Source organism: Neofelis nebulosa, chromosome 1 (assembly GCF_028018385.1).
Source record: "Neofelis nebulosa isolate mNeoNeb1 chromosome 1, mNeoNeb1.pri, whole genome shotgun sequence".
Classification (NCBI taxonomy): Eukaryota; Metazoa; Chordata; class Mammalia; order Carnivora; family Felidae; genus Neofelis; species Neofelis nebulosa.
The window spans coordinates 135,059,603-135,087,178 of record NC_080782.1 but is presented as its reverse complement, the minus strand read 5'-3'; the positions used below and the strand labels follow the sequence as shown (position 1 = coordinate 135,087,178).

At 40.3% G+C, this 27,576-nt stretch overlaps 1 protein-coding gene across 1 annotated transcript in view; it reads left to right on the top strand.

Annotated features, from left to right (window-relative positions):
• CCDC192 (coiled-coil domain containing 192) overlaps positions 1-27,576 on the top strand; it is a 218,610-nt gene that overhangs the window by 32,296 nt on the left and 158,738 nt on the right. The window contains exon 3 of the mRNA XM_058737218.1: positions 2,281-2,388. Coding sequence (XP_058593201.1) covers positions 2,305-2,388 — 84 coding nt within the window. The 5' untranslated portion in view covers positions 2,281-2,304. The remainder of the gene's footprint in view (positions 1-2,280; positions 2,389-27,576) is intronic.

Below are 27,576 nucleotides of genomic sequence, written 5' to 3'. Positions count from 1 at the left end.
AACTGGAACTCCCATTGAATTGCTGGAATTCACCACTTGAAAATCCACAGACAGGTTCAAAACCCAAACACCTGTATAAATCATACATGTGACAGCATTTAACAGACTTTTGACTTGTATAATTCACTCATCAATTACTTTAACTACCAAGATAGATTGTGTTCATAATAAACACAAATGGCTTTAGATGGGGTGTGCCCAGAAGTGCCTGAAGAATAAACTTAATGGTAGAAATCTCATCTGCTGGTCTTCTGGCCTTGTATCCTGCAAAACTAGGATAAGGACTAATGACACCTAACTTCTTTAGGGTCCTTGAAATGATACACACACCTCTAAAACATCTAACCCTACGTATGTGCTTATTCCTGAAATTATTCTTGATTGAATTTGTATTCCTTTGTTTGGTAAGTGGGGGTTGCCTTCCATTAAAGACTGCTTACCTTTATATGAACCATTTTTACCTCTGTGTAGATACACTTATGGCTCTTTCCCTTAAGGGGGAAGGAGAACAGGAAGGCAGGAGAGTGACAGCTTACACTGGAGTACGGATGCAGACAATAGACTGCCTTCTTCACAGTTTGCTCAGGACTGTCCCTACTTCACAACACATGGCAATTTCTTAAATCTATCTGCATAAAAAGTCCTATGATACTTAATAACAGTCTTCAATCAATTCTGTTTCATTTGGCCTTGACTTACAATGCTTTTATCTTACTGGAAACGATTGTCCTTTTTGGCTAGGGAAATTTGGGATGTTTGGAGAGAAAGACCCAGAGAAACAGATTAGTTTGATCTTACTTGATCTACTCACAAAAAATTTAAGAAACTACCTTTTGAGATCAAACGTTAGACAGGAAGAGTTTCCCTGGAAATGGAAACTAGATCTGGAAATCCCAATCTTTTTGGAATATTTGGGCCTCTTGAAATTTCCCCTTTCTGCATAAAATGTTTCACAGCATGAATTATCTACAGGTGTAGATATATAAGAATATTGTTTTGAGGCTAATTTTTTAAGATTTTTTTTCTGGACTGACTTTTGAAATGTATTGGAATCATTATGGGATGCTGAGGATCAATGATTCATTCCAAATATCATTGTTCTAGCCCAAGATGTTCATCCCCTAAAGTCTGATTGGTGCAGGGGGTGTGTGAGAGGGGGATTATGCAGCCGTGTGTGATCTAGGAACCAGGCGGTTTTGGAACATAGCACCATTTCTTTGCCCTGCATCCTATGGAGTTTCATTTTATCAAAGGCCCATGGCAGGGTCCTAGGGTTGAAAGTACTGTATGAACAATTGTAGGATCTTTATGGCTGGTTCCATTTACCACCAGATGGCTCTATTGTATCATTAGGAAATGCACACACGTATAAAAATGGTGGGATCCTAGACCAAAGGAAAAATACAAAGCACCAGCCAAAAAAAAAAAAAAAAAAAAAAAGAACACATTTCTTTCTTTTTATGGGGTTAATTGGAAGCAGTTAGAGGAGCCTGTGCATTCATAAGGGATTCACAAGGAAGGTCACAATCCTAGCACATATGAGGTCTCCCCTTTCAAGTTTTCATATTGCTGTGTAATTATTAATTGTTGGGATAGCCAGAGTAGTTAGGAAGTGCTCTTGTCTGGGAAGGGCCTGTGACTGATACTTCCTTACCAATTGTGTATACTCTCCTGCTTGTGGATGAGAAAGGGTAACTTCAGAACAACTTGGAGAGGCAAAGTCTACATATACCTCTGCCTACTTGAGTCCTATTAGCCATATTGTGGGCAAGAATGAGCCGATTCCAAACCCTGTGGTATCTTTGCTTGAATGAACCTTGGGATGGGAAGGTGGCAATCAGAGGAAGAAGGTTTCTCTGAGTTCACACGGTTCTATTCCTTAGGAGAGGTGAATGCTAAAAATAGAGGCACTCTAGGTGACATGTCTCACTAGGAATGTGAAATTTTGGTCTTAGCCTCTTGAAGGAAAGTTCTGTTTGTATCAAGAAAAAAAAAAAAGCTGCAAACTAACCAAACTCCAGTGTGGATAATTTTAGTCTAACTTTCTAAAGCTGTTCATTGTCATAATTTAATATGCATTTTTTTACCCTCCTTTTAGACACTAAACTCTTGAGTAAGACTGTTGTTTTTATAACATTTCACTCTTTTAAATTAGTGTGTTGAAGAAAAAGAGATGATTTGTGTGAGTTTATTAACTCTATCCTTAGCCCTTAAAGTTGTTTGAGATGCACTCAGGAAGCTATCCGTATCACAAAATAATATTTGATTATTGTTTTAAAGAAAGAGTCCCTGGAAACTGGACAGATGGCGTTTACTTTGGCACAACTTGAGGCCTTGGAGATTTGCCTGAAGGAAGCAGAAGAAAAGGCTAAAACCTTATCTGAACAGGTAATACCTGTCGTTCACACTGGACATGTATGTTCCTTAAGGGTGCAGGAGAACAAGTGTAAATCTAAATGCTTGTTTAAAAAACAAAACAAAACAAAAAAAACCCAGAAGCAGAACAAACTGTTAATTCCCAAAATAAAGTTGGGGGGGGGGGTTGCTGCAAAATGGTACAAGCTTCCAGTTATAGAACAAATAAGTCATGGAAAGAAAAGGCACAGCATAGGAAAGAAAGTCAGTGATATGGTAATAGTGTGGTATGGTGACAGAAGCTAGCCATACTTATAGTGAGCACAGCATAATGTATAGAGATGGTGAATCACTATGTTGTACACCTGAAACTAATGGAACATTGTGTGTCAACTATACTCAAAGTAAATAAACAAACAAATAAATCTGTTAAAAAATTGTTTTTATGTTTTATTTTGTATCTGAGAGAGAAAGAGAAAGAGTGTGAGCAGGGGAGGGCCAGAGAGAGAGGGAGACACAGAATCCGAAGCAGGCTCCAGGCTCCGAGCTGTCAGCACAGAGCCCAACGTGGGGCTCGAACTCACGAATTGGGAGATCATGACCTGAGCTGAAGTCGGATGCTTAACCGACAGAGCCACCCAGGCGCCCCTAAATAAGTCTGTGTTTTGACCTCTGCCCCTATTGATGCACATACATGCATGCATACACACACGAACACACGCACACAGAGGACTTCATTCATTTTAGGTATAACAATAATTACTTCAGTCTTCATGGATCTTTCCGGCCTTTAAAACTCCTTTTATGATTATATTTTGATTTCCATTCACCCTAGCCCAGGAGTTAGGCAAGCCATCTTTAAGCAAGTAGCTCTCCTGAATCAGTGAAGCGTATTTGCATTGCAAACATCAGATAAGTCCAGAGGTCAGATAAAACCTCCAGGGAGCACAGAGGAGCAATTTTCTCAAATTGTTGGAGGACACAGAGATTTGGCTTCCCTCTTGGGTCTTTAAAACTCACAGGAGCGGTGGAGCCCAACCAGTAGTGGGCTGTACTCGACGCTCTAGAGATGACCTAGCAGGGCTCTCAGGTCAGACACGGTGACTGTGGGAATCAGCAAAGCTCAGATCAGGGACTGGCCCGTTTCCCAATATTATACTTTGTAAACAGTGTAGTGCACAGCACAAACCCCAATGTTAATTGTTGCCTCTCCCCCTGGGCAGTGGGGTTTGGCCCCTGAGAGCAAAGTCACTCCCGGAGATAGTGAGTGGAGGAAAAAGGACAGAAATGTTATAAACATTTATCGATTTATTGTGAATTAATACATTTTGTTATATATTTTTAGAAACTTTTGAAGAAGTTTTCAGTTTTTTTGCGTCTGTCTAGCAAAGTTTGCTTACATCAGAATTTTATAAGAATTTTTGTGGAGGGGCACCTGGGTGGCTCAGTAGGTTAAGCGTCTGACTCTTGGTTTAGGCTCAGGTCATGATCTCACAGTTTGGGAGTTCGAGCCCCACATCAGGCTCCTCGCTGACAGTGCAGAGCCTGCTTGGGATTCTTTCTCTCCCTCTCTCTGTGCCCCTCCCCTGCTCATGTGCCCGCATGCGCACATTCTCTCTTTCTCTCATTCTTTCTTTTTTCTCTCTCAAAATAAATAAATAAATAAATAAATAAATAAATAAATAAATAAATAAATAAATAAGATTTTTTGGAGAGACTAGGGTAGATGGTGCTTGTGTTATATATTACAAAAAGTATAATTAACATGTAATGTAATGACACACACAAATGGCCTCCATTTCTTTTTCCAATTTACCGAAAAAGTGCATCTCTTCCTTAGGGATGTGTTTATTATTTACTAAGCGTGGTTGATGTAAAAACTTGTGTCAGTTAATGAAAGGGTGTTGCCTTAGGCCCAGACCCATTTGGAAAAGTTTCTATGTCAGCCACATGCCATAACCCTGGCTTGCCAATGGGTCTTGCTTCTAAAACAAACAAAAACAAGTCTCAAACTGTAGCAAAATTATGAGTTATAAAGAATATAATGATGGACAAGAGCCTCCAAACCTGGAAGAGATTTTGATGGCTAATGAAAAGAGGGCACCCTGGCCGGTATTAGGTTGCACGGAGAAGATACACGTTTATTTTGTAATTGAAGGCCTTTTAATGTCTTCACATTTAAACCAATAAAATTTGATTCACCCATAAAAGTAATCATTCCGTTTGTTCTTTATAAAATATTTTTATTTTACAATAAAAACAACCAGCCCCTAACACTGAAGATTCTTAGCTCCATGATCCTTTCTGTAATATCAAACAATTAGTTCCATTTTTTAAAGTATTTGCAGATTAAGTATATAAAATGGTAACTGGATTTTACTCAACTTCTCTGTACCTACAGTAAGTAAGATGCTACTTAGATGTTTGGGGAAGAAAGATATATAAACAGGGCTTCTGTACCCAAATAGCTCACAACCAAAAGAATCATTGAAAGAGGAAGTAAGGGGTGCCCGGGTGGCTCAGTTGGTTAAGCGTCAGACTTTGGCTCAGATCATGATCTCTTGGTTCGTGATTTTGAGCCCCGTGTCGGGCTCTGTGCTGACAGCTCAGGGTCTGGAGTCTGCTTCAGATACTGTGTCCCCCTCTCTCTCTGTCCCTCCTCCACTTGCACTGTGTCTCTCAAAAATAAATTTTGTTTTTCCAAAATTAATAAACGTTAAAAAAAAAAAGAAAAAGAAAGAACAAGTGAGTGAAAATACGTACTTGTATAGCTCCACATAAACTCTGCAATAGCACTAAATTGCAGGGTCTGTGTGTGTTCCTTTCCTGAAGTATTGTCTTTGGAGTTGCCAAATTTGTATAACCAAGTGAATTTAATTGAAAAAAAAATAACCATATTACAGGCATTTTCAACATTACATTTTTAATTGAGTATTTTATTAGATTTGGCTGTCTCTACTATTAGAGTTGAAGAGTTAATCAAATAGAGACACTGCTGAGAGGACTCAATCCTGAAAATTTTGCTTCTTCCAATACTTTAGTTTTTAGTCTTATTCTTGAAAACATAAAAAATATGAGAATATTCCCCTCCCCCCATATTTAAATTCAGTAGACAGTTTTAAAATGTGATGACAGAAGAATAGGGAAAGGCAAGGGAAGTGAAAGACCTTCCGTGAGGCTGAGATAGGAAAATATTTCAGAATCGAACACCTGTGTCAAACAATCAAACATTTGTCCACTGGGTGCCACTGTCTTCCTTACCAGGCTATGCCACTGAGTGATTACAAAAACAGAAGTTGTCATCAGTATTCAAGACAATAATGTGTGTGTGTGTGTGGGGGGGGGGGTGGCTATTTTTTCCTATATCCAAGTATGCCTGTTAAAGCTTCTTTTAAATATCATTAATTTAGGACTTGTCATAAGGATAGTGGAAAATACTAGCCAGCTTTCACTGATAGTCCAAATTATTTTTGTCAGTCCTATGGCTGAATATTGGCCAGAAAGGCTGGTCTGGTGGCCCAGAAACAGGTTGAGGAAGCAGAGGTAATGGCGAGGACAGAGATTTGTGCTGGAACCAAGGAGTGGAAGCTCATGGTATTGTCAACTAATAGATCCTGCCTTTGAGAAAAGGGTAAATTTCACTGTTAGCCAAAGTGTTACCTCCTGGCTTTGCCTCTTAGAGAAGAACATAGAATTTGCTGAGAATGGAAAGTATAGATGCCTAGGGCTTCATCTACACGAAAGCATCTTTTGGTCCTGTGCCTCAGTTTACTTATAGTGAAACTTTCTAAGGTCCCTTCCAGCAGAGTTTCTACTGGTTCACTATGAAGAAGAAGAAACCTACAAACAGTGACAAAATAAGAAGATTGTGTCCACTTCCTCTGTGACATCACACAGTAAACAGAATTCCTTGTTGGTTTCCCTCTAGCTAACAATTTTTCTTTATTTCTCTGCAGTCATGTCTCTGTTATAAAAATAAAAGCAATATGAGATCAGGATAATCGGCGATTAAGATTTATAATCTGAGCTATTTACAGCTGTAAGAAGTTTGCAGCAACTCAGTTGGCCAGAGTGAGAAAGAGGCATGAGAATCAAACTTTTGTCCTAGGTAGTACAGTAAATAACTCATCATTACCACGTTTTGCTGAAGAAAATACTTGATTATATTTCCAGTAGGTTGAGATCAGTGGGAGGAAATGCCTGGAAATTAGGTAGTAGATAAAGGACCAAGAGGACCAAGTAGAAACAAGGGAAAGTGTTAGGGACTAGAGAGAAAGGAGTAAAAACGCTTCTGGAGGATCATAAAAAGCAGTTTTTGCATGTGTGCTGGTTTCTATCAGCAGTGCAGATGGGAGGGATGAAAAAAGGGGCTTGGGTGGGCTGCAATTTGTGACCACACACAAACAAATAGATCCCACAACTTTTGTGCTGAGATCCAACTGTTTCCTGTGCAAAGGAAATGTCAGGAAAAGCCACAGTTTCACAATGGAACCCAGATCCAGAGGTCTCCCAGTGCAGAGCGACTCGGCAGGGCAGTTCCTGAGACACTTCCTCAGGCAACAGTTTTGGCCCATGTCTCTCCCATTCATCAGCAGCTTCTAGTTCCCAGCTCCTAGCAGCAGACCCAGAAGAGCCCAGGCTCCACTACTTGCTAGATTAATGACCTTGGGCAACTTATATAATCTCTCTGAGTCGCAGCTATCTTATCTAAAAGGGGGTAAACAAACTGGTATCGTAGGGCACTTGTGAAGAGGAAATGAGACAAGTGTATCTGGCTCTTAGTAGTTTCCCAATAAAGATTCATTTATCTCCACTTTTAGTGGTCATAACAAAACTATACAGGGGCTCCTGGGTGGCTCAGGTGGTTAAGCCTCCTCTAACTCTTGACTTCTGATTTTGGTTCAGGTCATGATCTCAGGGTTGTGAGATCAAGTCCCATGTTGGGCTCCACAGTGGGTGTGTAGTCTGCTTAAGATTCTCTCTCCTTTTCCCTCTGCACCTCCCCACTACCTCTCAAAAGAAAACAAAACTGGGTGGTTCTCTGTGTCACATGTCATGGGCTAACGTGTGTGTGTGTGTGTGTGTGTGTGTGTGTGTGTGTGTGTGTGTGTGTGTAAGGAGCTTCTTTTTTTACTGGTGTGTCTCAAAATGTTCGGAAAGACACCCAAGTTGCAACATATCAGTTCTTCAGCATTCACCCTCTTAGAGTCTCTCAAGCAGGAAACCTCCCCTCCCACCCCAGTTCCCTTGTCCTAGCTTGGCTCTCTCAGGATCTAGCTTTCTCTTTTACGCTTTTCAAGGTATTCTTGTGGGAAAGGGACTTTAGTACTTTAACCTTTTCTATCCTTTCTGCTTCATCTCTTGGGTCTTTTATTTCCGCCCATTCTCTGATTTTGCTCAGAGTGGGAGCTGAATGGGCAGTGGTGGTATGTGGTCATTGCAGGGTTTTATGGGGAAACTGAGGAATGGGGGAAATCTGTGATCATTCCTTCACCAGGGAGGTGAACCCACTAACAACTACATAGTCAGAATTAGCTTCAGGTGTCTTAGGGATACCATACCTAGAAAATACTGGTTGCATATGAAGTGTGCCATACACTCTAGCTAGTAAAGAGATGTGATTTGATGCAAGAGCTAGGAGGCTCATGACCTGAGCCAAAATCAGGAGTTAGAAACTCAACTGACTCTGCTACCCAGGCACCCCATCATGGTTCCTATTCGTAAGAACATATGGTCATAAGCCAAAACCATTTAAAAGACGTTTCCTGGGGTGCCTCAGTTGGTTGAGTGTCTGACTCTTGATGTGGGCTCAGGTCACAACCCCAGGTTTGTGGGATCCAGCCCCAAGTTGGGCTCTGCATTGAGTGTGAGCGGGCTTAAGATTGTCTCTCTCTCTCTCTGCCCCTCTTCCCCACTTGCACACACACACACAGACACACTCTCTCTCTCTCTCTCTCTCTCTCTCTCAAAAAAAAAAAAAACATTAGAAAATAAAAGAAGTTTCCTATTCAAGCAGCACTGAACAAAAACTTATCTCAGTTCCCAAACTGGAACCTGGAGAGCTCTAGCCGATTGCTGGGTACTACCCCCCAGAGTTTCTGATTCAGTAGATCTGGGGTGGGGCCAAGGATTTTCCTTTTTACAAATTCCCACTCTAAGTTGAAGTTCCAGGCCTCATCCAAATCTGTGGGCAAAGGGTCCTCTTCATCCCTGTCCCATGTCCCAGCAGCAAAGAAACTGATTGAATCAATTAGGATTAATCTTGGGTACATAAAACAAACAACCCCCCAAAAGAGTGGCCTAAACAAGACTCATAGAATATAAGTCTAGACACAAGCAGCCCAGGACAGGCCTGGTAGCTTCACAACCCTCAAAAGCCTGGGCTTAGTCTCTTCATGCATTCACAAACACGGCTTCCAACATCCAAGATGTACTTGCAGAGGCAGCCATTCTATACAGAGGTCAGGCAATACGAAGAAGGAAAAAGCAAATGCGAAATAGGGCAGACAAGTGCCACCTGTGCAACCCCTTTTAAGAACTTTTCTCAAAAACTCAGTTAAAAAATTCTTATATCCCTAACCACTGCTATTTATCTGGGGGCTAAGAAATATGGATATTTAGCTAGGTGCATTGCCACCCTAGGAGTATGAGGATTCTTTTACTAAGAATGGGAGTATTGAAGATTAGGCTGGCAAATGGAGATCTCTGCCTTGCTCATCCAACCCCTTAACCATTCTGTTGCACATAGTGCTTTGTCCTGGTAACTTCAATGTTCTACATCTGGATATCAGGTTTTCCAGTGCCGTTTGTTGAAGAGCTGATTCTTTCTCCTCTGAGTGGCCTTGATAGCCTTGTCAAAATCGATTGTTCATATATGTATGAGTCTGTAGACTCTCAGTTCTGTTCCACTGCTCTGTAACTCTGTGACTTTCAACAGGGACTCTCTGGTTGGAAACCCCAGGTAAATTTTTGAGTGGATACTTAGATTCGGTCTTCTGGGTACTTTACCAAGATACTTTCTTATTGTGAGAAGGTAGTGGACCTCTCTTATTTATGCAATAGCTGGAGATGGAATGAATCGTCTAAGTGATCCTTCACCTTAAGCATTTAGTATAGCAAGCAGGCAAGCAAAGACAAAAGACTAGTATGTTTCACTCTAATAACCCAAAATAATTCATCATTTTATACCTAAGACTCTAAAATAAACTCCCATTATTTGCTTCTTAGTATTCAATCTATATTTTCTTTAACCTTGGGAATAGAAAAAGAATAGAGATCTTCAGCAAGTTTTCAGAGGCTAGATATGTGTTTGAATGGCTAAAAGTGATTCAATATATACTGAGACTGCTCTCCCAAAATGTTCTGGTTCTTTTTTCATTGTTGAAATGCAACAGTAGATCCCTTGATGTCAAGTTTATTTGAAATAAGTAATGTGCCCTTGGTAGGAGTATTCATTTCTGCAAATGCTCAGAAATTATGCTTGATGTGCCAATCTGAAATCATGAGTTTTTGTGAATGAGTTTTTGTTTTCCAATCTATTTAGAAGTCTACTTTAATGCCATAAAGTCACAAGCAGTCTGTTTAACCTGGAATGGGTTTCTTTACACCATGAAACCTAGTTACTGGAAATTTCATTTAACACTTTGCTTCTGGTTGATTTTACAGCAGAATTCCCTCTTGACACACAATCACATTCCCTCTTACTGAAGCAGATGCCAATTCCCCTCCCCCACCGCCCGCTTATTGGATTGTTGGGCATTAAGTGAGAGCTTCAGAGAATGTAAGGGAAAAAAATATGAGCTGGTGAAGAGATGTGTTGTTTTGAATAGAGTCAGGCACAATGAAAAATGGGCTTCTGTTACTATTGTTGTTACAGGCGGGACGCATGGACTGCTGGCCTGTTACATAACTAAAGACTTCCTTTTGCTTATAAATGTCAAGATCAAATAGAGGTCAGTTTTAAATAGCTGACCGGGCACTAATAAATGTGACTTTCTTGTCTAAGAAAAAGCAAAATGCCTTATCCCTTATGAGTCATGGCTCCGCTGATAAGAGCAGGTGTTTTTTGTGTGGACATTTTCTTTATAAGGTTTCGCAGAGATGGTAAACTTTTACTTTCCTTAATCTTTATAAGAAAATTAGTAAATCAGGTATATGCTTTTGGTAAATTATTCATTTAATGTTTACTAAGCCTGTACTGTGAGCAAAGCATTCTTCTAGGTACTCCCATGTATGTTAGCCAAAGGCCCTGGAAAGTCTTATCCCCATTTTGCAAATGACGAAAGCTCTTTTGTGGGACTGCAGTCCCTTATCTGCTCTTTCCATACATTTCTTCCTTGGTGACTTGCCTTAAAGCACACAATGTGCCAAGAAGAGCCACCTCCTCATCATTAGTCCTGATCTTCTTCATGATCCCAGACCTGACTATCCAACTGCCTACTGCATAGTGCCATCCAAGTTCTCATTCAACTCAAAATCTACCTGTTAATTAGCTTCCTGCTTCAAATTTGTTCCTTCTCTCAAATTTGTTCCTCCTTGTCCCTAAGCTGGGACAGGTGCCCCCAGCCACCCTGTGGTTCATATTAGAAATCTAGACAGCTTTGATTCTTTCCTTTTCCTCATTCCACACATCACCTGCTAAGCATTATGAATGATGCCTCTCAAATAGTTCTTGAATACATCTTCTTTTCTCTATCTCTCCCATCATCGTCCTGGTTCAGGCCACCAACCGCAGAAACTTTCTTTTTTTTTAAAAAATTTTTTTTTTCAACATTTTTTATTTATTTTTGGGACAGAGAGAGACAGAGCATGAACGGGGGAGGGGCAGAGAGAGAGGGAGACACAGAATCGGAAACAGGCTCCAGGCTCTGAGCCATCAGCCCAGAGCCTGACGCGGGGCTCGAACTCACGGACCGTGAGATCGTGACCTGGCTGAAGTCGGACGCTTAACCGACTGCGCCACCCAGGCGCCCCTAGAAACTTTCATTATGGTCCTTGTTTCATTGTGGTCCTCAATACCACACCCAGAGGGAAGATTCCACAACGCATATTTCTCCTTGGCTTAAATCTTAAATTAGTCCCCTTACACCATCAGGGGCAAATCTATATTCCTTAACAGATCCTTCCATCATTAGTAGTCAGATACCCCCTACTTGTTTCTCCAGTTTTATCTTACACCACTCCCTGCATACCACGTTTGATTCCTCGTACATGCCATATTCTCCCTTACTTTTCTCATTTAAGAAGAAACAAAAGGTTTTGTTCCTCAGAGCCAAGTTTTATTTAATACATTCTTTTCCCTCTGCTTCTACCTACAATTGCTCCCGCTACTTCCTCTTACCCTCTTTCCCATTATCCACAAAATCCCAACAAACTCCTATTTTAAGATCTTCAATTAGATGCTCCTTCCTCAAAAATGCTTTTCTTCTTCCTTCAAGTTTGGGTTAGATGACCTTCATAGGTTCTTTCATAATCCATCACCCACTTCCCCACAACCACCAATTATAATTACCTTACTTTACCACATGCCTCATGGAAGAAGTCCCGACAGTGACTTCCCTGAAGTCTCAAATCAAGTTACAATCCATCCACTTTATCTCTCTGATGTCAAAGCTCATGCCCTTCCCAATATAGCAATTTGAGTTGACTGATAGGCAATGGGGAACCTTTAAACAGGGCATATTCATATTTGCACTTCAAAATTCTGCGGGTACTCATAAGGACAAATTTGTGAGGAGACCAGAGCCAGGCACATCGGTGTGTAGTTCTTGAAAAAATTCAATTTGGAAATGGTAAGTGCCCATCAGTGGTGAAGAGAAGACAGACTCAAGAAATACTTAAGAGTTGGATTTAGTGATTAATTAATGGAAAAGTAGTACCCAAGACAAATCTCAAGCTTTAGGTGACTGGGTGATCAACCGTTACCCCAACTACCTTAATATTTGAATCATTAAATATTAAAGGTGATTCATTTCCTTTGGAAGGGTCTATGTAAGCTCAATTTGCCCCACGTATGTTCTGGATTCTTCTCAAAGCTTTGTAATTTGGATTTCCTCACTTAGGTGTTATGAATGTTGTAGTCCTTTAATATTCCATCAGACCCTTGATCTATGTCTTTGAAATAGGCTTTTCTTCTCATTTGTCAGTTCCTGGGGTTTTAAGGTGAAAATATCAGATGGCCATGTGTCTTGTGTATGAAGATCTTATTTATTAACCTCAGGAACAGTTTAACGTTTAAACTTAAAGTTGTATAAATGCAAGTCTCTTGCCATCATTGAAGGGATGTATAGTCACAGGGCAGTTCTGGATATTCCTTAGAGGATGTTCAAAGTCAAAACTATGAGCATAATAATACTAACCGATTATTGGCATTTTCCATTATCATTCTTTAACAACTAGATGTTTCCCAGATGTTACAAGAAAATATTGAACGCAAAGCAGGTATGTGAAACCAGCTGCCCTGTATTAAACTAGACATTGAGGAGGTCAGGGGAGAAAGGGAAACTCCTGAGAGAAACTCAATAATGGCAGAATGCATTTCCCCCAAGCCAGAGAGCAGAGTCAACTCTGAGTCTGACCAGCAGGGGGAGTCTGAGCTCTGTTCCATGAAAGAGCTCTAAGAATGTGCTGGAACTTGGACAGACTGGGGGTATCCTAGGAATGAGTCAGTCCCAGGCCACTACAGCTGTTGACTTTAATTTCTCAGAACCTGATATTATTGTTTTTTGACTTTTACATCCAAACATTTGACCTTTATACCCAAGTCAATGATTAGTTGCCTCACTTTTTCCCATGTCTCATTTCTCTCTGATATTCTTATCCATTCATAAGACCCAGAGAGTTTTTTTGCAGATTAAAGAAATCTTAGGAATCTCTGTGCCTGCAACCCTAACTTTATATTTCAATTATTGATTGATCTTTGGTAAATATTTCTATTTTCACTCAGAGCTTAAACTTTCCTTTATTATTCAGAGTTTCTTTCACCCAAAAACTTGGGGGTGTTAAAGGTTGAATTATGTCCCCTCCAGATTCAACTGTTGAAGTTCTAACTCCCAGTACCTCAGAACATGACCTTATTTGAAAGTAGCGCTGTTGCAGATGTAATTTGTTAAGATGAGAACATAGTGGAGTAAGATGGGCCCCGAATCCAATATGCGTGGTATCTTTATAAAAAGTAGAAATTTAGACACAGACATACAGGCAGAAAGTCACAGGAAGACAAAGGCAGAGACCAGGGTGATGCATCTACAAGCCAAAGAATACCAATGATTGCTAGCAAATCACCAGGAGCTAAAGGAGAGGTGTACAAGAAGTTCCTCGGAAGGTTCCTTAGAAGGAACCAACCCTATTGACTTTTTAATCTTGGGCTCCTAGCCTCTAGAAATCTGAGACAATAAATTTGTGATGTTTAGGCCACACAGTTTGTGGTACTCTTTTACAACAACCCTAGCAAATTTATATAGGTGTAACTATGCTTCTAAATTATAGGCCTTTGAAGATCTATTTTAAGATGTGCATGAACCTAGAAATGGCTGGAAATAGATTTTTAAAGGCAGAAATATTAATAAATGTAAAAGTCTGTTTTGTCCAGGATGGAGGTAGGATGAGGAATGTGTTGTTTGTTTTCAGCTATAAAACTGAAACGAGACAAAACCAGTTTTGTGAACTAAGTGTATCTTCAGACATAGGGGTTCCTGCCCATTCCACAGGTAGAAGAGGTAATTTATAAAGTGCTTACATCTGTTATTTATTGCCAAAGAATTTCATAGTTTTTAGTACTAGTCCAAGTCAGCTTACAGAGCATTTAGCACAAGGGAAGCCTTTGTTTTCAAATGAAATCACTCCTTTCTCTGTAGTATGAGCTCTGCAAGATTTGTTGAGACTCAGTTTGTTTTTGAATGACCCTGGAAACCTATCCTGCAGTATTATTTGCTGTGTGTCTGTGTGTGGGTTGTGTAGGAGATCTAGGAGAAAAGACAATGAGAAGAGATAAAGATGAGAATTCAAATTAATTAATGGGGTGGTTTCCATAATTGTAATCACTGATGGATTGGGTGGATGATGAGAGAAAGGGAAGTCTGGAATATATTTGTGGCTTACACATATAGATGGGTGATTCAAGACAGAAGTCTGGGGAACATATAAAATATGTGGACTTCATTTTGAATACATTAATTTTTAGATGCCTAGTGTACATTCAGGTGCCAATATTAAGTAGGTTGTTGGATATACATATACTTTAGCCTGAAGCTAAGTGGTTGTATGTAAAAAAAAAGGGGGGGGGGTGGGGAGTAACCAACATGTTTAAACTATGGCACCTAGGGGTGCCTGGGTGGCTCAGTTGCTTGGTCAGTTAAGCAGCCAACTTTGGCTCAGATCTTGATCTTGCGGTTTGTGAGTTTGAGCCCCACATCGGGCTCTGTGCTGACTGTGCAGAGCCTGGAGCCTGCTTTGGATTCTGTGTCTCCTTCTCTCTCTCGTCCCTCCCCCACTTGCACTCTGTCTCTCTCATAAATAAACATTAAAAAATATTAAACTATGGCACCTAATGGCTAGTGTTTAAACCATAGCATCCAATGAGATCAGCTGGAGAATGAGCATAGATAAAGGAGGGAGTTGGGCCCAACACCAAACTCTTAGGTTGCAATATTTAAAGAATTGAAAGGAAAAAAAAATGTTGCCAAGGAAACTGAGAATCAGGAAGAAATCCAGAGAATCATGTCCTGGAAACAGAAAGAGGAGAGTGTTTCAAGAAGTACTTAGATGGAGTACTAAGATGTGGAATATTTTACTGGGAGATTGAATGAGATGGCTAGAAATCTGTGCATTATGTTTGGTAAAATGAGGATCTAGGCAATCTGGACAAGATCAGTGTCAATAGCATAGTGGAGGGCAGAAGGCAATTTAAAAAGAGATTAGGAGAGAAATGTAATTCAGAGTAGTCTTCTTCCCAGCCCCTGGGGAAATTTTTTCCCTGTAGTTTGAGACAGAGAGAAAAAGAAAGAGAGAAAGAAAAGGCACGCCAAAGATGGTGAAGTGAGAGAATTCTGAGAATCTAACGTAAGACTCAAGAAGTGCCTCTACTTTCTAGTTAAAAAACCAATTAGTTCTCTTTTTAAGCCAATTTGCATTGGGTTTCTGTAGCATAACCAAAAGGGTTCTCACAAATACAGGAATTTAGTGACATACTCGAAACACAAACTCAGTACCACTCCCCACCAAAGCAACATCCTCTAGATGTTTTCTTGATTGTGGTCACGGAAGAAAAGGACAATGAACATTCCCAGGGGTCAGAAGCAGACACAAACACATCAGAAACGTTCACTCACTGCACGGCCAGGACAGGCCTTGTTACCTCTAGCCAGTACAAGGTGGTGTTTGCAGTGGCCAGTGACAACTGGACGTTGTTTCTCCTTTTCCATTTTTTTTATTTTTTTTATTTTTATTTATTTATTATTATTATTTTTTTAATTTTTTTTTCAACGTTTTTAATTTATTTTTTTGGGACAGAGAGAGACAGAGCATGAACGGGGGAGGGTCAGAGAGAGAGGGAGACACAGAATCGGAAACAGGCTCCAGGCTCCGAGCCATCAGCTCAGAGCCCGACGCCGGGCTCGAACTCACGGACCGTGAGATCATGACCTGGTTGAAGTCGGACGCTTAACCGACTGCGCCACCCAGGCGCCCCTCCTTTTCCATTTTTTTTAAAAAGGAGAATTATATCGTAAATACCCTGTTTTTAGGGAGGGTATGTTTTATATTTAATCTTTAGGTATCATATTATGATGTGTCTCATCTGCATGCGATTGAGGGAAAAATGCACACAATTTGGAGATCTAAATGTGGAACAAATGCAGTAACTTGATATGACTCTGGGTTATCTCCTTTTGGTGGAGAGGTGAGTGCATTTTAGGATTCATGTAGAACAGATGCATCATATTATGCAGGTACATTCTGGGAAATGCATATGCTTCTGAGCATAATGGTATAATTGTGCTTACTTAACACCTACAGCATGGACTCTAACTGGCCTCTGTTTTTATGTCTACCTTTTCTGGAGAAATGTTTTTCCTGGCTCCAATCTTATAATAATTCTGTGGTTGTCAATCATAGTATTCTTACCTACAGGAAATGATCATTAAGCACATGACCTACGTTCTAATCAATTATGGCACTCCATTTTCCTGGCCATAAAGACTGACCCAGGGGAGGTCACATGAACTAAGATGGGCTAAACAGACTCCTTTTTCAGTCTGTTACTAGAGGAAAAATTGTCTTACTATTGAGGTCATGAACCTGGAAGCCTTTAGGTAACATTTCTTCCCACTGTGTGAAGAAAGATTGTCTGCACGGGGAAATAATGAGACCAACATAAAGGCACAGCACCAAGATACAGAGGTAAAAAGAGACAGAGTATGATTACCTCACCTGAGTTTGTGGATCTAGTTGTGAGTGAAACAAAAATCTACTTCTGTGTCCCCAGTTATATAAGCCAATAGTTTTTTTCTTACAAAAATCGTTGGAATAGTCTAAGAAAGTGACAACAGGGTAGGTAGGCAACTATTTTAGGAAAAGTCATTATTTTAAACTATCAGTGGACATCTTTTGTTCACGAGAATTACTATTAACATGTTTATATGCTAAAAAGGATCGACCAGAAAGGGTGAGATAGATAATGCAGAAATGAATGGGGGGTGGTGGTGGTGGTGCGCAGTTCAGAAATTACAGGGGTCAAGGCTTTGTGATCTAGAAGATGGGCTTCAAAGCCAAGTGAAAGGGCTGGGCTTTGGCAAAATAATATCTTCTCCATTTGTTTAATAAGGATGCTTTTCTCAGTTAAAGTCTTATAATAAGGCCAGCACAGAAGAGCTGTGCAAAACATAAGTATATGTGCAAAACATAGGTTTTGTGGTAGAATAGTTCCAAGTTGGTTAATTCAGTGGCTCAAGAAAGTCACCAAGAACAGGGGTGCTACCCTTTGCCCCACCATCCTCAGTGTTAACTGTGTCCTAATTCAAGAATTAAATGCAGTTAAAAGATACTGAAAAAAAGAGACATACTTCCTCCCATGGGTCTTTAAAAAAATCTGGTAAAACCCTTTTCCTCGGGCTCCAAGGGCCTCTCCTGGATGGCAGGCTCATGCTTAAAATAATCTTTCATACCTGGGAAGGAGACCAACATGGCTGGTTTAGTTTAATTGTGATTCATTCCCTGGAGCTGGACAAGGCCAAGCTTCCCTAAACACATGGCTGCTAGCTAATCCAAATTGGGTGCCTGGTAGCAGGGGATAAATGGGTAAACAACTGTCGGGAAACAGATTAGCAGTGCCTGCTGCAGTAAGGTTCATAGAGTAAGGCTGGTGGGAAGGTGAGGAAGTAGCCATCTGGCAGCTTCTAGTTCTTTAGTAAATTATTGATGAGGTAGCCATTTGGGGTGAGGGGGGAGAGTGGAATTTTGAAGAGAGGGAAAGTAAGAAATGATATTTGAGGAAAGCATAGAGAATCATACTATCTCGGAAAAGAGGAAAGAAAATTTACTAAAAGAAAAATAGAATGATATTTTGATTTCAGGGGAGGGGTACTCAACACCGAGGTTTATGTTCACTACTTTAAAATGAAAACGGTCAATCCAATTTTGTTAGTTTTCTCTAATAGCATTCAAGGAAATGACATAATGCTAATAATTTTCTTGACCACTGAGAGCTAACTAGAAAGTCATTTTATTTTGTGAAAATCAGATAACATACAATTAACCGTTTTGAAGGATGCAATTCAGTGGCATTTAATGGATTCACAATATTGTGCAAACACTAGCTCTCTCAAGTCTCAACACTTTTTCTTCACCCCAGAACACTTTGTACCTTTTAAGTAACTGCTCCCCACAAACCCTCATCCTATCCCCTAACAACCATAAATTTCCTTTCTGTCTCTAAGGATATACTTCTATGGATATGGATATTCTTGATATTTTGTATGAAAAGGATCATACAGTAGGTGACCTTTTGTGTCTGGCCTCTTTCATCTAGCCTAATGCTTGTGCAGTTCATCCAAGGTATAGCAAGTATCAGTACCTCATTTCTTTTATGGCTGAATAATATTCGTTATATGTCTACAACACAGTTTCTCTATTCCTTCATCTGTTAATGGACATTTGGTTTCCATCATTAAGCTAGTATGAATGATGTTGCTGTAAGCATTTGTATACTAGTTTATGGGTAGATGGATGCTCCCACTTCTCTCAGGTGCATACCTAGAAGTGAAATTGTTAGGTCATATTGGTAATTCTCTAACTTTTTGGTAAACCACCAAACTGGTTCCCACCACAGCTGTACTATTTTATGTTCCCAAAAGCAATGTACAAGGTCCCTGTTTCTCCACATCTTCACCAGCACTTTCCATTTTCCATTTTTTAAATTATAGCCATCACAGTGGCTTTGAAGTGGAATCTCATTTCAGTTTTGACTTGCATTGAACAATGCCATGCTCTTGAACTTTTTCCTTTTCTTTCTTTTATTTTCTTTTCTTTTTTGGAATTAGGAAACATTTCCATGTTTTCCCACACAATTATTAACCAAAATTACAAAAGCAGATTTATAAAGTCACATATCAATAACAAAAAAGGAAGGAAATGAAACGTATGACATCTTGAAAAGTTCCACTGGGCTAAAACTCTACAGGTGAACTGTGGTTGCACAACAAGCTATATTCATTCCTGCATTTTCTCAATAAGTTCTTCCTTATATTTGTTAGAATGATTCACTCTCTTGTTCATCAATTGAGATTTCCCACTCTTTCTTGACTCAGTTTTGCTAATTTGTGTCTTTTTAAGAATTTTCCCATTTCATCTAGATAATCTAATTTGTTGGCATCCAACTGTTCACAGTACGTTCTCCTAAACTTTTAAATTTCTGTAAGGTTGGTAGAGATGTCCCTACTTTTACTTCTCTTTTTAGTTATTTTTGCCTTTTCTCTCTCTCTCTTTTTTTTTTTTTTAAATTTTTTTTTCAACGTTTTTTATTTATTTTTGGGACAGAGAGAGACAGACAGAGCATGAACGGGGGAGGGGCAGAGAGAGGGAGACACAGAATCAGAAACAGGCTCCAGGCTCCGAGCCATCAGCCCAGAGCCCGACGCGGGGCTCGAACTCACGGACCGCGAGATCGTGACCTGGCTGAAGTCGGACGCTTAACCGACTGCGCCACCCAGGCGCCCCTGCCTTTTCTCTCTTTTTAAAAAAGTCAATATAGGTAAAGATTTGTCAACTTTGTGGATCATTTCCAAGAACGAACTTTTGGTTTCATCAATTCTATTATTTTTCAATTCTCTGTTTTGTTTATCTCTTCTTAGTCTTTATCATTTGCTCCTTCTACTGGCTTTGGGTTTGGTCTGCTCTTTTTCTTTCAGGTGTGAAGTTAATTTTGTGATTGGATGTGGTTTTTTGTTTTGATTTGTTTTGTTTTGTTTTTAATGAAGCTGTTTTCAGCTATACATTTTCCTCTGGTACTGACTTTGCTGCATCCCCCAAGTTTTGGTATGTTGTGCTTTTCTTTTCACTGGTCTCTAAGTATTTTCTAATTTGTCTTTTGATTTCTTCTTTGACCTGTTTATTCTTTAAGAATGTGTTGTTTATTTCCTTTCATTTTCAAGGTTTCCAGTGTTCCTCTTGTTAGTGATTTCTAGCTTCATTCCATTCTAGTTGGAGAAGGTACTTTGTATAATTTGAATCCTTTTAAATGTACTGTGAATTATTTTATGGTCTAAATGTGGTCTATCCCAGAGAATGTTCCATTTGCACTTGGGAAGAATGTGTACTCTGCTGTTGTTGGGTGAATTCTCGTGTATATGTCTATTAGGTCTACTTAGATTGTAGTGTTGTTCAATTTGATTTCCTTAGATCTTCTGTCTAGACATTCTATCCATTATTAAAAGTGGGGTACTGAAGTCTTGAACTACTCTATTACTGTTTATTACTAATATTTTCCCTTAAATTTTGTTAATTTTTTTCATATATTTGGGAGATATGCTGTTTGGTGAATGTATGTATATAATTTTGATTAAGTGGCACTTACCAATATACAATACCCTTCCTTGCATTTGGTAATAATTTTGATTCAGCATTTATTTTGTCTGCCACCCCAGCTCTCTTCTGGCTACTATTTGCATGGAATATCTTTTTTCATCCTTTCACTTAGAACCTATTTGTTTCTTCAAGTCTGAAGTTAGTCTCTTGTAAGCACTGTATAGATGGATCATGTTTATTATCCATTCCACAAATCTCTGTCTTTTAATTGGTGGGTCTAACCCATTTACTTTTTTTTTTTCAATATATGAAGTTTATTGTCAAGTTGGTTTCCATACAACACCCAGTGCTCATCCCAAAAGGTGCCCTCCTCAATACCCATCACCCACCTTCCCCTCCCTCTCACCCCTCATCAACCCTGAGTATGTTCTCAGTTTTTAAGAGTCTCTTATGCTTTGGCTCTCTTCCACTCTAACCTCTTTTTTTTTTCCTTCCCCTCCCCCATGGGTTTCTGTTAAGTTTCTCAGGATCCACATGAGAGTGAAACCATATGGTACCTGTCTTTCTCTGTATGGCTTATTTCACTTAGCATCACACTCTCCAGTTCCATCCACGTTGCTACAAAGGGCCATATTTCATTCTTTCTCATTGCCACGTAGTACTCCATTGTGTATATAAACCACAATTTCTTTATCCATTCATCAGTTGATGGACATTTAGGCTCTTTCCATAATTTGGCTATTGTTGAGAGTGCTGCTATAAACATTGGGGTACAAGGGCCCCTATGCATCAGGACTCCTGTATCCCTTGGATAAATTCCTAGCAGTGCTATTGCTGGGTCATAGGGTAGGTCTATTTTTAATTTTCTGAAGAACCTCCACACTGCTTTCCAGAGTGGCTGCACCAATTTGCATTGCCACCAACAGTGCAAGAGGGTTCCTGTTTCTCCACATCCTCTCCAGCATCTATAGTCTCCTGATTTCTTCATTTTGGCCACTCTGACTGGCATGAGGTGGTATCTGAGTGTGGTTTTGATTTGTATTTCCCTGATAAGGAGCGACGTTGAACATCTTTTCATGTGCCTGTTGGCCATCCGGATGGCTTCTTTAGAGAAGTGTCTATTCATGTTTTCTGCCCATTTCTTCACTGGGTTATTTCTTTTTCGGGTGTGGAGTTTGATGAGCTCTTTATAGATTTTGGATACTAGCCCTTTGTCCGATGTGTCATTTGCAAATATCTTTTCCCATTCTGTTGGTTGCCTTTTAGTTTTGTTGGTTGTTTCCTTTGCTGTGCAGAAGATTTTATCTTCATAAGGTCCCAGTAATTCACTTTTGCTTTTTTTTTTTTTTTTTTTTTTTTTTTTAATTTTTTTTCAACGTTTTTTATTTATTTTTGGGACAGAGAGAGACAGAGCATGAACAGGGGAGGTGCAGAGAGAGGGAGACACAGAATCGGAAACAGGCTCCAGGCTCCGAGCCATCAGCCCAGAGCCTGACGCGGGGCTCAAACTCACGGACCGCGAGATCGTGACCTGGCTGAAGTCGGACACTTAACCGACTGCGCCACCCAGGCGCCCCTCACTTTTGCTTTTAATTCCCTTGCCTTTGGGGATGTGCCGAGTAAGAGATTGCTACGGCTGAGGTCAGAGAGGTCTTTTCCTGCTTTCTCCTCTAAGGTTTTGATGGTTTCCTGTCTCACATTCAGGTCCTTTATCCATTTTGAGTTTATTTTTGTGAATGGTGTGAGAAAGTGGTCTAGTTTCAACCTTCTGCATGTTGCTGTCCAGTTCTCCCAGCACCATTTGTTAAAGAGACCGTCTTTTTTCCATTGGATGTTCTTTCCTGCTTTGTCAAAGATGAGTTGGCCATACGTTTGTGGGTCTAGTTCTGGGGTTTCTATTCTATTCCATTGGTCTATGTGTCTGTTTTTATGCCAATACCATGCTGTCTTGATGATTACAGCTTTGTAGTAGAGGTTAAAGTCTGGGATTGTGATGCCTCCTGCTTTGGTCTTCTTCTTCAAAATTACTTTGGCTATTTGGGGCCTTGTGTGGTTCCATATGAATTTTAGGATTGCTTGTTCTAGTTTCGAGAAGAATGCTGGTGCAATTTTGATTGGGATTGCATTGAATGTGTAGATAGCTTTGGGTAGTATTGACATTTTGACAATATTTATTCTTCCAATCCATGAGCACGGAATGTCTTTCCATTTCTTTATATCTTCTTCAATTACCTGCATAAGCTTTCTATAGTTTTCAGCATACAGATCTTTTACATATTTGGTGAGATTTATTCCTAGGTATTTTATGCTTCTTGGTGCAATTGTGAATGGGATCAGTTTCTTTATTTGTGTTTCTGTTGCTTCATTGTTAGTGTATAAGAATGCAACTGATTTCTGTACATTGATTTTTTATCCTGCAACTTTGCTGAATTCATGTATCAGTTCTAGCAGACTTTTGGTGGAGTCTATCGGATTTTCCATGTATAATATCATGTCATCTGCAAAAAGCGAAAGCTTGACTTCATCTTTGCCAATTTTGATGCCTTTGATTCCCTTTTGTTGTCTGATTGCTGATGCTAGAACTTCCAGCACTATATTAAACAACAGCGGTGAGAGTGGGCATCCCTGTCGTGTTCCTGATCTCAGGGAAAAAGCTCTCAGTTTTTCCCCGTTGAGGATGATGTTAGCTGTGGGCTTTTCATAAATGGCTTTTATGATCTTTAAGTATGTTCCTTCTATCCCGACTTTCTCCAGGGTTTTTATTAAGAAAGGGTGCTGGATTTTGTCAAAGGCCTTTTCTGCATCGATTGACAGGATCATATGGTTCTTCTCTTTTTTTTTGTTAATGTGATGTATCACGTTGATCGATTTGCGAATGTTGAACCAGCCCTGCATCCCAGGAATGAATCCCACTTGATCATGGTGAATAATTCTTTTTATATGCTGTTGAATTCGATTTGCTAGTATCTTATTGAGAATTTTTGCATCCATATTCATCAGAGATATTGGCCTGTAGTTCTCTTTTTTTACTGGGTCTCTGTCTGGTTTAGGAATCAAAGTAATACTGGCTTCATAGAATGAGTCTGGAAGTTTTCCTTCCCTTTCTATTTCTTGGAATAGCTTGAGAAGGATAGGTATTATCTCTGCTTTAAACGTCTGGTAGAACTCCCCTGGGAAGCCATCTGGTCCTGGACTCTTATTTGTTGGGAGATTTTTGATAACCGATTCAATTTCTTCGCTGGTTATGGGTCTGTTCAAGCTTTCTATTTCCTCCTGATTGAGTTTTGGAAGAGTGTGGGTGTTTAGGAATTTGTCCATTTCTTCCAGGTTGTCCAATTTGTGGGCATATAATTTTTCATAGTATTCCCTGATAATCGTTTGTATCTCTGAGGGATTGGTTGTAGTAATTCCATTTTCATTCATGATTTTATCTATTTGGGTCATCTCCCTTTTCTTTTTGAGAAGCCTGGCTAGAGGTTTGTCAATTTTGTTTATTTTTTCAAAAAACCAACTCTTGGTTTCATTGATCTGCTCCACAGTTTTTTTAGATTCTATATTGTTTATTTCTGCTCTGATCTTTATTATTTCTCTTCTTCTGCTGGGTTTAGGCTGCCTTTGCTGTTCTGCTTCTATTTCCTTTAGGTGTGCTGTTAGATTTTGTATTTGGGATTTTTCTTGTTTCTTGAGATAGGCCTGGATTGCGATGTATTTTCCTCTCAGGACTGCCTTCGCTGCATCCCAAAGCGTTTGGATTGTTGTATTTTCATTTTAGTTTGTTTCCATATATTTTTTAATTTCTTCTCTAATTGCCTGGTTGACCCACTCATTCGTTAGTAGGGTGTTCTTTAACCTCCATGCTTTTGGAGGTTTTCCAGACTTTTTCCTGTGGTTGATTTCAAGCTTCATAACATTGTGGTCTGAAAGTATGCATGGTATAATTTCAATTCTTGGATACTTATGAAGGGCTGTTTTGTGACCCAGTATATGATCTATCTTGGAGAATGTTCCATGTGCACTCGAGAAGAAAGTATATTCTGTTGCTTTGGGATGCAGAGTTCTAAATATATCTGTCAAGTCCATCTGATCCAATGTATCATTCAGGGCCCTTGTTTCTTTATTGACCGTGTGTCTAGATGATCTATCCATTTCTGTAAGTGGGGTGTTAAAGTCCCCTGCAATGACCACATTCTTATCAATAAGGTTGCTTATGTTTATGAGTAATTGTTTTATATATCTGGGGGCTCCGGTATTTGGCGCATAGACATTTATAATTGTTAGCTCTTCCTGATGGATAGACCCTGTAATTATTATATAATGCCCTTCTTCATCTCTTGTTACAGCCTTTAATTTAAAGTCTAGTTTGTCTGATATAAGTATGGCTACTCCAGCTTTCTTTTGGCTTCCAGTAGCATGATAAATAGTTCTCCATCCCCTCACTCTCAATCTAAAGGTGTCCTCAGATCTAAAATGAGTCTCTTGTAGACAGCAAATAGATGGGTCTTGTTTTTTTATCCATTCTGATACCCTATGTCTTTTGGTTGGCGCATTTAATCCATTTACATTCAGTGTTATTATAGAAAGATACGGGTTTAGAGTCATTGTGATGTCTGTATGTTTTATGCTTGTAGTGATGTCTCTGGTACTTTGTCTCACAGGATCCCCCTTAGGATCTCTTGTAGGGCTGGTTTCGTGGTGACAAATTCCTTCAGTTTTTGTTTGTTTGGGAAGACCTTTATCTCTCCTTCTATTCTAAATGACAGACTTGCTGGATAAAGGATTCCCGGGTGCATATTTTTTCTGTTTAGCACACTGAAGATATCGTGCCAAGCCTTTCTGGCCTGCCAAGTTTCAAAGGAGAGATCAGTCACGAGTCTTATAGGTCTCCCTTTATATGTGAGGGCACGTTTATCCCTTGCTGCTTTCAGAATTTTCTCTTTATCCTTGTATTTTGCCAGTTTCATATGTCGTGCAGAAGATCGATTCAAGTTACGTCTGAAGGGAGTTCTCTGTGCCTCTTGGATTTCAATGCCTTTTTCCTTCCCCAGTTCAGGGAAGTTCTCAGCTATAATTTCTTCAAGTACCCCTTCAGCACCTTTCCTTCTCTCTTCCTCCTCTGGGATACCAATTATGCGTATATTATTTCTTTTTAGTGTATCACTTAGTTCTCTAATTTTTCCCTCATACTCCTGGATTTTTTTATCTCTCTTTCTCTCAGCTTCCTCTTTTTCCATAACTTTATCTTCTAGTTCACCTATTCTCTCCTCTGCCTCTTCAATCCGAGCTTTCGTGGTTTCCATTTTGTTTTGCATTTCGTTTCAAGCGCTTTTCAGCTCCTCGTGACTGTTCCTTAGTCCCTTGATCTCTGTGGCAAGAGATTCTCTGCTGTCCTGTATACTCTTTTCAAGCCCAGCGATTAATTTTATGACTATTATTCTAAATTCACTTTCTGTTATATTATTTAAATCCTTTTTGATCAGTTCATTAGCTGTTGTTATTTCCTGGAGATTCTTCTGAGGGGAATTCTTCCGTTTGGTCATTTTGGATAGTCCCTGGAGTGGTGAGGACCCGCAGGGCACTTCCCCCGTGCTGTGGTGTATAACTGGATTTGGTGGGCAGGGCCGCAGTCCGACCTGATGTCTGCCCCCAGCCCACCGCTGGGGCCACAGTCAGAGTGGTGTGTGCCTTCTCTTCCCCTCTCCTAGGGGCAGGATTCACTGTGGGGTGGCGTGGTCGTCTGGGCTACTTGCACACTGCCAGGCTTGTGGTGCTGGGGATCTGGCGTATTAGCTGGGGTGGGTAGGCAAGGTGCACGGGGGCAGGAAGGGCAGGCTTAGCTCGCTTCTCCTTAGGTGATCCACTTCAGGAGGGGCCCTGTGGCAGCGGGAGGGAGTCAGATCCGCTGCCGGAGGTTTGGCTCCGCAGAAGCACAGAGTTGGGTGTTTGCACGGAGCGAGCAAGTTCCCTGGCAGGAACTGGTTCTCTTTGGGATTCTGGCTGGGGGATGGGCGGGAGAGATGGCGCTGGCAAGCGCCTTTGTTCCCCGCCAAGCTGAGCTCTGCCCTCCGGGGGCTCAGCAGCTCTCCTTCCCTTTGTCCTCCAGCCTTCCCGCTTTCCGAGCAGAGCTGTTAACTTATGACCTCCCAGACGCTAAGTCGCGCTTGCTGTCGGAACACAGTCCGTCTGGCCCCTCCGCTTTTGCCAGCCAGACTCGGGGGCTCTGCTTGGCCGGCGAGCCGCCCCTCCGCCCCGGCTCCCTCCCGCCAGTCCGTGGAGCGCGCACCGCCTCGCCGCCCTTCCTACCCTCTTCCGTGGCCTCTCGTCTGCGCTTGGCTCCGGAGACTCCGTTCTGCTAATCCTCTGGCGGTTTTCTGGGTTCTTAAGGCAGGTGTAGGTGGAATCTAAGTGATCAGCAGGACGCGCGGTGAGCCCAGCGTCCTCCTACGCCGCCATCTTCCGGAACCCAGTTTTAATCATTTTTAAATAAATGCACCATACTTAACTATGTGAGGTTTGTAATTTTTCATTGAGAGCTAGACAAGTATTGTAATGTGGTAACTCTAGAAATCGGATTCTCCACCCACTCCTCTCTAGGAATTGCCATTGTTGCTTGTTGAAGACTGCAGTTGTATGCTTAGTTTTCCTAATTAATTTTCCAAAGATTATATTTCTTTTCACATGTGGTCACCAAAGTCTCCTGTGCCATTATCTCTGCAGTTAGCCAGTGACCTGACAGAGATTTCTTTCAATGCCAGTCTCTTTCTTCCTCCAGTATTTTCCTGGATGCAGGTGTCCTACTAGACTCCAGAGTTCTGAACTGATTGGCTCTGACAGTTCTTGCCAGCTTAGTAGTTATTTACATGGAAGGACCACCCTGCCATCTTCTGTGAAGTCCAAGTCATTTTGCTTTAATCACAATCTTGAATATAATTCTAAAATTTATCAGTACCCTTTCGTGACTCCATCAATAAACTGTACAATGGATAAAATTTTACCTTTCTTTCACTTTTAGCTATATTACAATACTTTTATAATGATTTTTTATTTAACTTTGGGGTAAATATTGAAAGTTGAATTTTTTCTTTTAGTGGATTTACACAGCCTTGAAGATATGACATGGAAGTTGCTCCTTTGTTTTACCTAATTCTTTTTTTTTTTTAATTTTTTTAAACGTTTATTTATTTTTGACACAGAGAGAGAGAGAGC